Consider the following 16,511-nt stretch of genomic DNA (forward strand, 5'->3'; position numbering starts at 1 on the left):
CTTTCCGGATCACGCAACGTGCGAAGAAATTGCAGAGAACTACTGTAAAATCAACGCAACCGGAAAGTAACGTTGCTCTAGTCGCTGTGATATCTTTATTTTAATTTATAATTTTAAAAATGACGCTATTTACTCATTTATTGTCTTCTTTTGTGTGTCACGTTTTGTGCTCCTATACACTTTTTATTTCATTATTATACGTGTAAATTAAACAATCAAGTGTACTAAACTATATATATTTTTTAAAGTTGCACTTATAACCTACAAAATAAACTAAAAACTAGAAATAACAGATAAATGATACATGAAAGGGATTAATATGACATTAAATACACCAGAATATAGCACAGATTAAATAAAATTCCTTAAATTAATATTTTGGTTTTACTACTCTTTTAATTTACCATTCAGTTAACTTTTTAATTTTAAAAAATAAATTGTTGATGTTTATTTCTTTAATATTTTGCAAACACCTCCAACACATTTTTATCAGTATTTTCTTAAAACATATTTATTTATATGGTGCTATAATTTAAGGGTTTCATTGAACAAAATTTGAGATTTCTTGGGAAAACGGTTGGGAATTCATACTTTCAAGCAAATTATTTTACTTAATTCATTGCACATTTATAAGATGTTCACAGCAAAAATGTATTTTACTTAAATTTTTCACAAATTCTTAATGTTGAATTTTTAAGATTCATTGAAATCTACATATCAAAGACATTTCTTTGTAAAATTTATAATTTTGATACCTTACCATCAGAATTTTTGAGAGTTTAAAGTAGACTTATGCCTAAACAATCATTATCATAAAAATGTTGGTTGATTAAATGATTAATAGTTTTTTGTGTTCTTAAGTATAGTGCTGCACTTTGAATCAGTTCAGTACAATGGCCCACATAAGCATTCAGTTTAGTAAATAAATAAAATTTACAGTCAGATAATGCATGATTAATGAATTAAACATAACTAAAAGTCAGGGGGAAAAAAGAATATTTGTAATTTCCACATAATTCAGATTTCTCTCTTTCCAGAAAACCTCTAAATCCCAGTGTAACACAGAGAGTAACATTTAATGTATATTAAACATTCATTCATATAATGTTTCTGGTGTCATGAGAGAAACTGAATTAGCATTTCACACAAGAAGTTTGCTGCTGCTATGGCTACTATGCTGTGGTAGTTTATTATTTATATGTAGTAAAGTTTTCCTTGGCATTAAATGCATATTAAATGCATCTGATCTTTTGGTTTTGGCTTGTTCTTATTAGTAGATCAAAAATAACCCTGCTGCGTAAGCAATAAATGTAACTTTTATAACTTCACACAAGATTCTTGTGCTTCCCCGAGTGTGAGCATTAAGTCCAGACATGGTGGTATCATGAATCCTGCCTTACTCACAGGTGAGTAACTGTCTGACACACACCGTTCAGACACATTCACCTGGTGGAGGACATGAGCTTTATTCTTCAATCACAGGACACACACACACACACACACACACAAAAAAAGCAGCCCCTTGCCTTAAAGTCCGTCCCACTGAGGTTACGTGACAGCAGACACAGAGTAGGAAGGTTGTGGGTTAAAGACTCACACCTGAGTCACGGTCTCTTGAGAAATCTCCCTGCTGCGACGTCACAGCTGTCAGCCAGTCCTGTTCAGATAAGCTGCTGTTGTCAAGTCAGAGGTTTGTTACCAAGAAGGAAGTGTCTTTCTGGAGAAATGCAGGGGAACTACCGTGTGTGGTGACAGTATATGGTCATAGCCTATAGCAAATACTGACTTAGACCGTGTGTTTTTAATTACACGGCTATTTAAAAAATGGGCTTCCTGGTTTTTGCCACTTCCAAATAAATACAGAATAAACATCACACTCGATGTAATATCTGTCCCATGAGCCAAAACATTTTCGCTCGTTCAGATGAGGTCAGTTCACTTCTGTTAACTTTTACATTTATATTTAGTAAACAGCTTGCTCTGTATTCACTCAGTCACGATGGCCTGAGTGCTTTCCATCCATCAGTGTCGTGTGTCAGCTGATGTCGGCTGTTTGAGATGCAGAGTATCGATTTTTCTCTTTGGAAAACGGGTCTGACTTGTCTCCATCAGTCATTTGTCGATTTTAATCTAACAAAGAAGTAACATGATTAAAACACACAGATTCCCATTAGTATCTTGTTGTGGAAGAGATATTAGTATACAGGTTCACATCAGGCTTACACTGCAGTATTTAAAGTTTCCTTCATGGACTGTTTCATCTGAAGGCCTAATAAAGGAAAGAGAATTTCCATTTCATTATTATTATTACTATTATCTGTCGATGGGTTTGGAACAAGAGCTTGTTTTGGCCTGTCAGGTCTACTTCACGCACAGTGCAGCGCCCCGCAGTTTCTCCTGCATTTCTCCTCTTATTCTGTATCTAAACGTTATAGAGCGTGTGGCTCTGCTGTTTTCTGTGTTCATAATGCAGTGCAGTTGGATCAGATCCCTCTGGCTGTCTGATGCAACCTCGTGGAGCAGTTTCGCCGGCTGTGCTCGCAGTCATGAGGTGTTTGTGAGTGCATGTGAAATGCAGATAAACAGGCTCGGTGCCAGACGTCTTGTGACCACTTCTTTTGTTTATACAGTCATTAAATACATCTTCCTCTTGTTCCCACATCGTTATCAAATACTGTGACTTTATGTGATCGCTTCTGAATTCTGTGTTTTTCCAGTGTTTCTCTTTGCACCTGATCTACATGGAACATTTATTTCACTTATGATAAATGTTCCACACACATTCATTATTTTCCTGTGCTTTTAAAATGCATTATAGTTTTGTTTTGTTTTTTACCTTGGCAAAATTTGTTGCAAAATTTGCATGATTTAAAGCATTTATTGTAAGTACCTTTTTTTTTTTCTTTTTTTTACTGTCTCTTTAGCCACACCTCTTAAGTGCAAGTTAAAAAAAAAAACACACTGCACGTAAAATATTAATAGCTAAATGCTGCCATAGGAACCATGGTAGCAATAAATGCAGCTGTAACCTCACACAGCCTCCAGGCATGGATGTCATGTTCTCTGAAGGTGGAGGGGGAACGCACCTTCAAGTTGCAACACTTCCTCAGCGCTAAAACAAAGGTGCTCGGTCTGTGCATGTCCACGGTTTTTCCATTGCTCACATATCTGAATGTTTACCAGGACATTTTATAAATATAGCAGTGAGTCAGTGGAAAAGCAATCAGTGTTGATCATTTTGTTAATAATATGTTGTCTGTGTCATTTAGTGTCTAAACTAGCTCTCTGAGCTTTCAGGTCTTCTCCATATCTCAATAATAAGAGAACAAAAGGTAACACTTCATAATAAGCATTGCTAACAAACTGATAGTTAAATAAACTTGAGTACACAGTTTAATGAATTATATATTGTGTTTGTGAAAAAAGTCCAGTCACCTTTTTTTCAAGCTCCAGAGACGACTGTGACCTGGATGATTGAGAACCCACACATTTATACTATATTGTGTTCTTTGTACTATACAGTCAGGTCCATAAGTCAGTGGACAGCAGAAGTGGGAAGTAACGAAGTACAAATACTTAGTTACTGTACTTAAGTAGATTTTTCAGGTATCTGTACTTTACTTAAGTATTTATTTTTCTGAATACTTTTTACTTTTACTCCCTACATTTTTACACAAGTATCGGTACTTTCTACTTCTTACATTTTCAAACAGACGCGTTACTTTTTAACACGTCAGAGAGAAGTTTGCATTTCCGGTCAGTGCCCCGTCAAACATCAAACGATCTGAGCCTAAACGGTGGAATAATAACACATAAGAGACAATCGTACTGGCGTATCCTCCATCATCGGGGCTTATCTCGTACAAAGGGATTAAATACGCAAACCCATATAATTAATGTATCATTTATAGCGCTATAATCGGGCCGGACCGAGTCCGTAAGTTGCGCTGCGGCACATAAACAGCTTAGCTAGCGCTACTGAAGAGGAGCGAGCATGAAGGGAGTAACGTGTGGCAGGTAAATGCAACGTTTCTAAATGCTCAACAAATATCAGCAAACACACAAAGTGTGTGCAGTTTGTTACACAGTGTGTCTGCTAGCTAAAAGAAGAGCTGCTGTATTTCAGGGAGAGCAAAGAGAGAGAAGTTCACTCAGAGATGGAGAAAGAGGACAGGAGAGGAAGAAGAGAGGTTAGAATTAAAGGTAAGGACTGGAAAATAAACTGAAGTATGCTGACTTTGTGTAATTCAGAGATTCTATGAAAATACTGCAGTTTAGTGTTTAATAAACAGGTTAGCTTGTTGTACTGTATTTACAGTAAAGCTCTGTGTTGGACTGGAGCACAGTGTTTGTGTTCATGGTCAGAGTTACAGGTTACATCAGTGCAGCAGAGATGAGTTTGAATCAAAGCTGCTGATGCTGAGATTCATTCACTGAATCCAGCATTTCTACAGCCTGTATGCTGTCAGTGTAGGGGATGGAGATCAGCTCAGATAGCTGTGAAATACTGGGTTACATCTTTGTGAATTCAGTTCATCCACACAGAGCAGTAAACCTCAGAGCAGCAGCAGGTCAGTTGATCACAGTCTGCACACCAACATCATTTACTGGAGCTCACAATAGAAAGTTGTGATTCTTCTCTCCATGCAGAGCCACTACAGCTGATCTTAGGGTTCCTCCACCTTCTGAATCCCGCTGTAACCCCTGAGTATCCTCATGTTGGTGTTTAGGTGGAGGCACAGTCACCCTCTACTATGGAGGACACAGAGAATAGAGCTGTGTTTAAATTCCCTTTCACAGTTTGTGTCCTACATAACAGATTCAAGCTGAGTGCATTCATTAGGATTAAAATTTAGATTGGAATAATGTTTGCATTCTCATGTAATTTTATTTTATATTATTACAATAATATATAACGAGGTTCGGTTAGTTTTACACAAAAATAGCAGGTAGAAACATCCTCCAAAGAACTACTTTTACTTTCTTACTTTGAGTACATTTCAGAGCCTGTACTTTTTTACTTTTACTTAAGTAGAGAAGTTGAACCAGTACTTCGACTTTTACTAAAGTATTTTTTAACATAAGTACTTGTACTTCTACTTAAGTACAGAATGTCAGTACTTTTGCCACCTCTGGTGGACAGTGATACAGTTTTTGTCACCGTGCCTTTGTACACCACCACAGTGGATTTTAAATCAATAAATATGAGACTGAAGCGCAGACTTTCAGCTTTAGTTCAAGGAGGTTTAACAGAGCTTTATCTTTTTGGGGAATTATGGCTGTTTCCCCCCATTTATAGAAGCTCAAAACAAAGGAAGGAAGGAATGCAGTAACCAGGTCAGTAACACCAAAGGCCTGGAAGACGACCAAAGCAGATGATCACAGAATTATTTCTTTGGTTGCCGAAAACCTTTCAGAACAACCAGCCAAGCCAAGAACGCTCTCGAGGACACGCCTCTGTGCATGTAAATACAGAGGGTTTACAGCAGGTGCACATCACTGGCTGCACTAAAGAACAAGAAGTGTATATTAGACTTTGCCTGAAAGCAAAAAGTATGAAAACCAAGTCTTACATTTAAAATTCTGTTAGTTTGTCCAGTTATTTTGAGCCTCAGAAAAACGGGGGAAATAGCTGTAATTCCTAAACAGTGACTGCAACAGTTTTGTCCTGGCATAGCTAAACAGAAAAGGCAAGAGCAAAGATAACAAAACAAAACTGAACGACAAGCCAAACTGAAAACAAGTGCAGCAATTTCAGCCATACATTTTAAAATGGGAATTATGAACATCCGTTATAACTTAATAATAATAAGTAAAATTTATGGAGACAAATACATTTTAGAAATCTGTTATCTTACAAACATCACTTGCACCGTTACAACAAACATATAAAGATTATTACAGTTTTCACAGTTAATTAACTATCAATGTACCATTTATTAATAATAGTTTTTGCAGAAGGTTACCGAACAAAAATCAAAAACAAATCATCTTTTCGCTAAATTATATTAATTTAATAATCAGATCAGTGCGAGTGCATAAATCCTGCTTAAAATTAATTGTTCAGTTTATGACTTGTGGGAATTTATTCTATGAACTTATATATATAATAATCACCTTTGAAATAAACTCTCAGGCATTTGTAGAAGGCTAATAGATAATCTTAGATAAGTTAATCGTGCGTGACCTTTCTGTCAGTTGCACCACCTGACTGAGTTTAAACAGGCTTTTACTTGGACACCTGCATTAACTTTTGTGTTTGGTAGAGAGGGGATACATATCATTAAACGAAATAAAGATTTTTATGATGAGTTAACACTTTCCGATTGTACCGCCTGACATGGAAAGTGCTGCCAGCCCACAGACGAGTTGAATTTAGCTGTTTTTTAAAGCCATAATTAAGCACAAACTACTGACCTTTTCATCCAGCCATGAAGACCCCACGGGATCCTCTGTATGATGAAATATCCTTTTCACTATTGTTACTCTTTACTTGATAATAAAAGTATCATATTTATGGATGCGCCTCCCTGAGATTTGAGAACACGCAAATTGCTGGACAAAATGATCTCAACAGGTCCAAAATGATTGCTAATTATACACGCTTGGTTGTGTGTCTGTCTGTGTTGTAGATGGATGCATGGATGGGGAAAAAAATGTGCTAGAAGTTATTATTTTTGAATTATCATTTAAACACCATTTTTTTTTTCGGCATTGATAGTGCTGGTTAACACTGTCGCTTCACAGCAGGAAGGTCCTGGTTTGAAGCCGACCTTTCTGTGTGGAGTTTGCGTGTTCTCCCTGTGTCTGTGTCCTCATTCTGTTGGTTTAAACAGTTGCCAGAAGTATTAAAGTATATTATCTAAATGCACTGATGGTGTATTCATAATAAAAAGGGTTTATAGAATAAACTCCAACAAGTTCAGAATTGAATAAATTATTTTAAACAGAAATGATGCTCTCACACACAAAAATATTTACACCAATCAACCACAACATTGTGACCGCCTGCTTGGTATTGTGTTGGTCCCCCTTTTGCTGCCATGAAGGCGGGCAACTGTGGTGCACTCTGTATTCAGAGCCTTTCTATCAGAGCCGGTGTTGACTTTTTGAAATCCCTACGCTTCCCATTTTTCCTGCTTCTCTCACATCACTTATGAGGACTGAATGTTTGCTTGCACCCTAGTAGGTCCTGCCCACTAACAGGTGCCCAGATGGAGAGCTAAGCAGTGTTATTCACTTCACCTGTCAGCGGTCATAATGTTATACCTGATTGGTGTATATAGCAAAACAGCCAAAACTATAATTTCGCAGAGTCGGCGAGTCTTTATTTTTGTCTGGTGTAGTGGTAAGTGTTCTCAGTAGGTTCCTTCAGAGGCTGAGGTTTGTCCAGGCTGATCATGAGCGTGGGCTCTCTGCTCATCAGCTCTGGGTTGTGCATATCACCGTTACTAGCACCTGAAGTACCCACAAAAGGGCGTGCCATCTCTTGGTGAGGTGGTGGTGTGAGACAGAACTCCTCTTTCTCCTGCTGCTCCATGTGTCTGAGGATGGCCTTGGACAGGAAGTGAGGGTCGTCCTCATGCTTGTCTAGAAAAAAAGATGAGAACATGACCTAAGGTTGTTATTTCCAGTGTTTAGGCTTGTTAGTGACAATCCAGGAACTTGTAGGCGCATTTATATAGCAAAACTTTGTTCCCACTCGTCATCATAAGGATAAAAGAGTTCACATGAGGCCAGAATTAACTGGACCAAAGCCATAAATGTTCCTGACACTGATCCTCTGACCTGCTTCATACTGTGCTACATTTAGACTCCAATGTAACAACAAAACCCCTTTAAAAAGGGGAAAGTGGATAAGCTGAAAGCTAAAATCCCCCTAAAAGCAGCCTGTGTCATGCTGTGAGGTGTGTACAAAGTTCACACACACACACACACACACACACACACACACACGACTATTTGACCATCTTCCTACCATCGAGCAGGATGAGTTTGTAGCGGTTGCGACACTCCAGCGAGTGCTCCAGGATGTCCTGCAGGGTCCTGTAGAAGAGCAGAACCTGCTGTCTGCGCTCAGGCTCCCCAAATCCAGCACTGCTCTCCTGGGACATGCTGTACAGTGTCAGCAGAGGTGTTGCATACTCCACCACACAATCATGGGCCTGTTTACACACACACACACACACACACACACACACATGAAGAGAAACAGATACCCAGGGGGAGATATATTTCCTGGACAGATAATCCTTTAAAAGCTTGTGGCACTCGCCTTTCAAACATGTTTGATTCTTGTGTTTTTCAGGTAGGTGGTGCTATTACTGTGCTTTTATGAATCAGCTCTCCACTGGTGGATTCTCTAGTTTAACCAGGAGGTGGTACCAATGCTGTGCTATCAAAGGAAAACAGTCCGCTGGAAGTGATGTGCAACTAGATTACTTTGACGAAAAGGTATCAAGGCATCGAGAGTGTTTTACAGTACTGCATCTTGTAATCAAATATGAAATAGAGCCACAATGATCAGAGCTAAGCAGATGGTGTTACTGTTTGCGCTTTCTAGCCTCCGTGAGGACTTAAAGAAACAAAGTAGAGGTTTCTGGCATAACGTCACCTGCTTCCAAGGTGCACAAAGAAGAAAATAAAGTGTAAAGAGGTTAAAGCTGTAGCAATAAAGCACATCTTTATTGCTTGATCACTCAGCGAGCACTGCATGCTTAACAGATCCCTTAACTTTCATAACATCGAACACTAAACACACCCTCCCAATTTAAATCTATTTGAATTTCAAATTTTCCCATCTCTCCCTCTGACATGTCAGTGCTGCTGCTGCTGCCCTGCATCACTGCCTGCTGTTTCAACCCCTCTACCATCCCAGCATCCACCTGTGGGCTTTGGGGCGATGTTTACTCATCACTCCCAAATTTCTGTGGGGATCAGATTTAAGGGGAATAATTAGCTCAGAGGCAACATGCCAAATAATAATTTGATCCCCTGCTGAATTTGGAAGTTTGTTCACTTACAAAAAAGTGAACAATCTCTAATGATGTTTATGTTAGTTTCTTTTTTTTAAAGATTCATATTAGGTCACTCCATCCCAGAGCCTTTTTTGGATAGTTCTTGCAGTGCAGAAAGACAGGAAAGTTGGACAAGACACGCAGTAAATGGTGACAGGATGGAACTTGAACCTGTGCCGACCGCTCAGCCACGCAGGATACATGGTTGCCTGCAAATGCCCTGAGCCACTCTGGTGCCCGTGTTAGATTCATTGTAATGGAGAAAGAAAGACTATCAGAATCGGTTTATTCCATTCCAAGCTCTCCACCCCCCCATGGGTAAAACCAAAGAGCTGTCAAAGGGTGTCAGAGACAAGATTGTAGACCTGAACAAGGCTGGAATGGGCTGGTGAGAAGGTGACAACTGTTGGTGTGATTATTAGGAAATGGAAGAAATAAAATGACCATCACTCACCCTCGGTTTGGAGCTCCATGCAAGATTTTGCCTGATGGGGTGATGATGATCATGAGAAAAGTGGTGGATCAGACCAAAACTACATGGGAGGAGCTTGTTAATGATCTGAAGGCAGTTGGGACCACAGTCACCAAGAACAGCATTGCTAACACACTATGCTATAATGGATTGAAATCTTGCAGCACCCCCAAGGTCCTCCTGCTCAAGAAGGCACATGTACAGGCCCATCCTAAGTTTGCCAGTGAACATCTAAATGATTCAGAGCAGGTTTGGGAGGAAATGCTGTGGTCACATGAAACCAAAATCGAGCTCTTTGGCACCAACTCATCCTGCCGTGTTTGGAGGAAGAAAAATGCTGAGTATGACCCAAAGAATACCGCCCCCACAGACAAGCACAGAAGTGAAAACAATCTGCTTTGGGGCTGTTTTTCTGCTAAGGGTACAGGATGACTTCACCGCACCGAGGGGCCAATGGACGGGGCCATGTGCTGTAAAACTTTGTATGAGAACCTCCTCCCCTCAGCTAGAACACTGAAGGTGGGACATGGATGACCAAAAACATCCTGCCAAGGTAACAAAGTTGTGGGATGGAGTGACCTAACCAGTCTCCAGACCTCAATCTTATAGAAAATTTGTGGAGGGAGCTGAAGCTTTGAGTTACCGAGCAGCAGCAAAGAAACCTAAGGGACTTAGAGTGGACCAAAATCACTCCTGAGATGTGTGAAAACCTGGTGACCAACTACAAGAAACATTTTACTGCTGTGCTCACTAACAAGTACTAAGTCATGATTATTTCATTATTTCCAGCCACTGTGTGAGGTTTTGCTCCCTTTCTCTGTTTAAAATGGTTGTAAACATCAGATTAGATTTAGGATTAAAAAAAAACTCAAATCAAACTCTCAGACTCTGCAGTTTTTGGAATAATAAAGAAAATAATGATTAATAAATCACTACTTGAGACATGTTTTATATATAAAATCTGAGACTGTGAAGTACAAATCATGTACCACAGAAGTAAAAGTAACTGAAAATGAATATAAAGTGCTATAATTTACACTTAAGTTCTGTACTGATAACTAGATATTAAAAAAAAACATCACCTTATCCTGTGTAACATGCAGCAGTAAAATAAGGCCATTCACTCTGAAATAACTGGCAGCTATTTTTAGTCCTACATGAAACTCAGGATGCTTTCATGCAGCCCCAAACTTCCTTTCTTTTGACTGAGCTGTGCAGTTGGTTGCGAGTACAGTCGGTGTTAGATATGTTACATCAAACACTTTGTATAAAGAGCACACTGATGATGTTCTCTAAAATACTGAAACAAATTATGTATAGAGAAACAGGCCCTTGAGTCTGTCAGTTTACTGTGACTCTCGCTGTCTGTTGCATTTAAGCTGCGCAGTCTTTACAAATCTGATCAAAGGAGAAAATATGAGCACACTGAGTCTTTCAACCCACACTTGCAGCAAGAAGAACGACACTGAGTTCAATTCCTGCCCGAGGAGCTCACAGCATTTAATCTGCAGCCCCTCCTGACTGTTTAATATTGACCGAACATCTTTAATGTGAACCTGAGCGTAGTCTGCTGCAGATTACTGAAGTAAAAAAAAAAAAGGAACCTACACCTGGATTATTTCACACGCTGTCATACCTTCCCATTCTGATCCATTACGCTGTAGACGCTGTGCTTGTAGACCCGCCCCCGGACTCCTGCCCTGTCAATCTCGTTGTTTGGGAGGTTGTCATAGAATTGGATGTTGTCATCCTCGTCCTCCAGCTTGTGTGAAATGTTGGCATTAAGAGGGACGAGGATGAGGAGCTTCCGGGAGCCGCGACCCCACGAGGTGTTGTTTAACTGGTGTGTGGCATGAAATGCTGTGATGGACGCTTCCAAACCTAAATAGACACACACATGAATTCATATTCAGCCCCATCTCTAGAATGGAGAAGAAGGTGTAGCAATGTGACCCTTTAAGACAAAAAGAACAGAGAATACAGTCTGGCAGCTTAATATGTACAACTTGAAGTGGTTATATTGTGCAAATAAAGTCTACGCACATAGAATCTGAAAGCACAGGAGGACAACATATGATTTATGCATGTTTTTATGTTACTGACGTGGCAGCACCAGTCGCAGGTACCCCAGGTAGAAGGACCAGGCTAGGCCGTGGGCTACATTCATCTTCCTCCCCTCGCAGATGTCTGACACCTCCACCTCCGACGGACCCTGCACACCAACCACAGAAACAGCCGCAAGGATGTCACAACACTTCACCTCTGCTCGGGAGCCACCTGACACCTTGATGAAGGTGTCAGGCGAAAGAAAAGGGCATCCCCGCACCCAAGCTGACCTTTCCTATGTGGAATAAATATATTTTTAGGTTGAATTCAGGGCGAGGGACAAAGTAAGCTCCGCCAAAGGCCTGAGCTGGATCTGAATCTGTAATGCTGCAATGTTTCTATAAGGACTCCAAGGGAACAGTGAGATCTGTGCTAAAATCATAAAGCAATTCTTTGAGGATAGTGTGAGTGCAATGGTCATTCTTGCTGGTGTTTAGAATTTAGTGTTTATTTTTACTCAAGAAAGGCCATATTAATTCTGAGCTGCAAACACACACTGAGCTCTGACTGAGATGAAATTGCCCGGTTGTTGAATTCTCTTGAAATGTAGCTGTATAGTAAAGCTTGCTGCTTTAACTGCTAAATCAAATGACTAAATCAAATCAAGTGGCAGTGTTAGCATAGTTAGCTCGATTTGGAGGCGCTCAGCTCAGTGTGCGAACAGCGACCGAGTCTGTGCTCAAATGCTGTGGCTTCGTTAGTGCGTTTGCCTAAAGATGCATGCATTAAAATGAAGTTGGACGGTCGTGTAAGTGCTTGAATGTAAAAACATAATCAGTAACTGTGTGGGTTTGACATGTCTGAGTGCATGTAAAGGCAGGTGCTTCTGGAACGACGGTACACACTGCTGAACCCAGAGAGGACATTATTGAATCAAAAGTGGTTATTTAGAAGATAACCAGCAGGGATCTGTGTTGACTGCCTGCAGCTGTATATGTTTATGTTCATAGTGAAAGTCTTCCTACAGGTTAGGGGACATTCCAGAAGTGCTGCTAATGAGTGGAGTAAGCTACAGGTGCGGTCTGGATCACAAAGAGAACAGATTTCATCGTAAGAACTGGATTTCTTTGAAATGACAAATGACTTGAATTACTTCGGTGAAGATCACTATGTGAACAACATCTAAAATAAGGTGCCGCAGCAGCACTGGGTTGCCTCCGCAACTCACATGATTATGCCTATGTGCTAATTTAAAGAGTTGTGCTGCTCTATCTGTATGTTGCAGCCTGTTTACTACAAATTTGAATGACCATTTCCAGATGTTCAGCCTATTCAGTGTTTTTTGGGTTTTTTTGCAATGCTCAAAGGGTTGCTCTATTTCTACATGAACTGAATAGCAGCATGGGACGACACTAAAACTAAAAGGTATGTCTGGAAATTTTAAAGCGTTCACCACCGGGACAGCGTTTTATCATCAAAACTTTTGAATTCTTTTTAGTCCCAGCTTTTCTTAATGACTTCTGTGACTGGCTCGCAGCTCCACCTTCTTGTCCTTCTTTCGGCCGCGCTATTTTTGGGTTGCCACAGTGGATCATCTACCTCCATCTCAGCCTATCCCTAGCATCATTCTCTCATGTCCTCCTTCACTATATCCACAAATCCTCTGCCTCTCTTTTCCTCCTGCCTTAACATCTTCAACTTTGCCTTCTGTATTTTATCAGTGTCACTGTCTCCAAACCATACATCATAGCAGGTCTCACAAATCACCCCTGATTCTCATCTCCACCCAGTCTCTACCCTGCCTGCACTCTCATCTTCAGCTCTCTTGTATGCTGTTCATTGGTTTGGATGGTTGACCCCAGGCATTTAAACTCATCCACCTTCACCACTTCTGCTCCTTACACTCTCCATCTGCCTCCCTCTCATTCAGACGTGTTTTGTCTTGCTTCCTCTTCTCTCCGGTGCATACCTCCACCTCTCCAGGCTCTCTTCCACGTGCTCCCTTCTCTCTCTACAGATGACAATGTCATTGGCAAACATCATAGCCAACAGGGACCACCACCTGACTTCATCTGTCCCACCTCGAACCCATCTGTCTCTCACTCCTACTGCACACTTCACCACTGTCCTCATACATGTCCTCCACACTCCTTCCTCTCTTGGCACCCTATCAGATGTTTTCTCTAGCTCCACAAAGACACACTGCAGCTGCGACCTTCTCTATGCTTCTCCATCAATGCTTTCAAAGCAAGCATCATATCTGTAGTGCTTTTTTCAGCATGAAGCTGCTCGCTGATCTTAACCTAACTTCAAAAACTCTTTTCTCTATGGCTCATCAACTTTATCCCTCTGTACTACCCTGCACATCCTTACACCCTGTTCTTGAAAACCTGCATTTTGTGGTACAAATCAATACTATGTAAAAGTATTGCTTTAACTAATATTTCTTCAGTCATAATGGTTGTTTCTTCACATTCTGTTGACAGCTTTGCTTATTTTTGTATTAAACAAGTGAATTATAACATACTAAATAATAAGTAGCATTAGAGTGAGAGGCTGAAACCCCAGTATGAGTATGCATGCGTCTGTATGCAAGTGTCTGTAACCTCACCAGGACTCCAAGGACTTTTAACAGTGGGTAAAGGACAGTGACCAGGAAAGCGAGTTCCCAGGACTGGCCTTTGTGTGGTAGATGGTGTCTAGCCAGGTACAGCGTGAGGCCTGCCACACCAGCAGCGAGCAGGGTCTTTCCCCCCAAACCACAGGCTGGCAGCATGTGGCTCAGCAGCCTTTGTCCTCGATACCTGGTCAGAGCAGGGAAGAAAGAGGGGTCCATTTTGGCCCTGTTAACAGGTCTTTACTGTCACTGCTGTACAGAGTAATTATAACATAAACATGCAGTCACTGTATCTATAACAAGGATTTGGCAGCAAATTTTTGGTCTTCACAAGCTGTCGAAGGAAATATCTTTATTAATATGAGAGTAAGAAATGACACAGTACTCACAAACAGTAAAGACTCAGCTTGCAGAATTGAAACAGTGACCTCAGGGATACGAAATGTCACCATAAATCAAGGCTCTTACTTTATATATAGTTAATTCTACACTGATGGTAAACATGTTGATTTGAGTGGTTTTAAACTGCTTTAATATATTATAAAACACCAAGTGGCAACACAGAAGTGCCAAAACCTGCAGTTCCTCTAGCTCCAGAAATGAGCCACACCTGCTTTTTATATTCAGTGAATGTAACACTCATAAGTACAACCACGCCTTTCCTCTCACCTTGTGTTTGAATGGTATAGCAGCTCCTCTGCCAGCAGACAGAGCCCATGTAGCAAAGAGCCAACAGTCAGCGTGAGTGCTGCCAGGGCAATCAAGCTGATCGACCGTTCGGGAGAGAATAGCATTACGCCTCCTATAGTGACAGTAACCAGCACTGCGGCACAGACTTTAGGTAAACTCCCACGGGGCCGAGGGATTAGAGCATCCTGCTCTCGAAGGCATTGCATCTGTCAGACAGGAACAGAGGGAGCTTATATGAGAACAAATAATGCAGATCCAGTTCACTCAGAATACTGTTCAAAGCATTTTAATGAAGCCTCTGAAACTCTGGTCTGGAATATTAAAGTCAAATATCAGCAGTAACAAAGTGTTGTGGTTATCTGTCGGAGGTTTGAACCACACCAGCACTTTAAAAAAAAAAACTACTGTTTGACCTCTGTAAACTTAAAAGACATGAACATCTTCAGCTGTTGCATGAAAGTTTGAATCTACCCGTAAAATCAGTAAACACTTGAACCGCAGTCCGTAAGCATGAACAAATCAATTCAACAGTGTGGCCTGGGATTAATATTTCCACAGGAATCCTCTCTACAGGCAGAAACCTGCTTATTGAGAAAGTAGTTGAGAACAGGTTTTCCTTATATTTTCTCCTCCTGTTAACAGAAAAACTGGTATTCTGATCTCTCTAACAGCAGTGCACCAGATGATGAAAAACAGAAGGGAGGGACCAAAGATGATGGCATGTGTTCACAAACTTGACCTCAGTGTGTGGAATCAAAATACAGATTCTCACCAAAAGACTTTAATGCTGTAAGGTGTTCCTGAATAGAGTTAAACCATAATGTAACAAACCACAATGAGGTCACTAGATGGTTTATTTGATAAAGCACAACTACACAGAAGCAGACACCTTTTACTACACCAATCATGTCTCATTACAGTATGAACATTAAAGAAAACTGTGGTAAGTAGCAGGGGACAGTATTTTATAAAACTACACAAGAGACAAAGACGTATGAAGGGACTCACCTTGATGTGTTTGCTGTGATCCAGATTAGAGAGATTTCCTTTCTCTGCTCTTCTATTTCTGTCTTTCCTCTCCCTCTATCTCCGCCCCTCATGCCACAGGAGCAGTTTCAGTTTTGATTTTACTTAAAATTTCTCATCGCCACTGTAAAGGAGCGGCACGGGGTGGGTGGAAACAAAGAGTAAGCAAGAAAATTAATGGGAAAGGTGGAGAGAGAGAGAAAGAGAGAGAGAAAGAGAGAAAGAAAGAGAGAGAGAGAAAGAGAGAGAGAAAGAGAGAGGCTATGAAAGAGGAAGTTCTGCCTCTGCAGCAGGCTCCTTTGTTCAACAGCTGGGAGGGAGAGCAAGAGAGAGAAAGCTGTCCTGAGCTTAAACTGAATAAGTTGGGATAAGTTGGCATGAGACTGTTTCCATCTGACCAAAGATGCTTCATCTATTCCAGAGGGGTTCATTTGGAGTGATGTAACATTAACCCCCTTCTTCATTTATGAAAGACTCAAAGCTTGGAAGCATTTCGTACGACTCAAATGGTGTAAGCAGTAAGCAGCAGATGGTGACTGCTGTTGTACTGGTGTCATTATTGAGGCTTTGTGTTTTACTGATGTATAATTAAAATGGTATGGGCAAATATTTGTATGTGCTGAGCCTGATGAATTTGTCGTTA

The 16,511-nt window shown here is 40.5% G+C and overlaps 1 protein-coding gene across 1 annotated transcript; it reads right to left on the bottom strand.

Annotated features, from left to right (window-relative positions):
* Nucleotides 1–6,741: 6,741 nt before the first annotated feature.
* Nucleotides 6,742–15,893, bottom strand: sting1 (stimulator of interferon response cGAMP interactor 1). Its single transcript, XM_030739019.1, has 7 exons — nt 15,851–15,893; nt 14,822–15,048; nt 14,147–14,339; nt 11,593–11,701; nt 11,126–11,370; nt 7,979–8,165; nt 6,742–7,590 (listed from the first exon to the last, which is right to left on the bottom strand). Exons 2-7 carry the CDS (start codon nt 15,046–15,048, stop codon nt 7,328–7,330), a joined length of 1,224 nt encoding a protein of 407 aa, XP_030594879.1. The 5' UTR covers nt 15,851–15,893; the 3' UTR covers nt 6,742–7,327.
* Between the last annotated feature and the right edge of the window lie 618 nt (nt 15,894–16,511).

This window comes from Archocentrus centrarchus, chromosome 10, assembly GCF_007364275.1.
Source record: "Archocentrus centrarchus isolate MPI-CPG fArcCen1 chromosome 10, fArcCen1, whole genome shotgun sequence".
In the NCBI taxonomy this organism is placed as follows: Eukaryota; Metazoa; Chordata; class Actinopteri; order Cichliformes; family Cichlidae; genus Archocentrus; species Archocentrus centrarchus.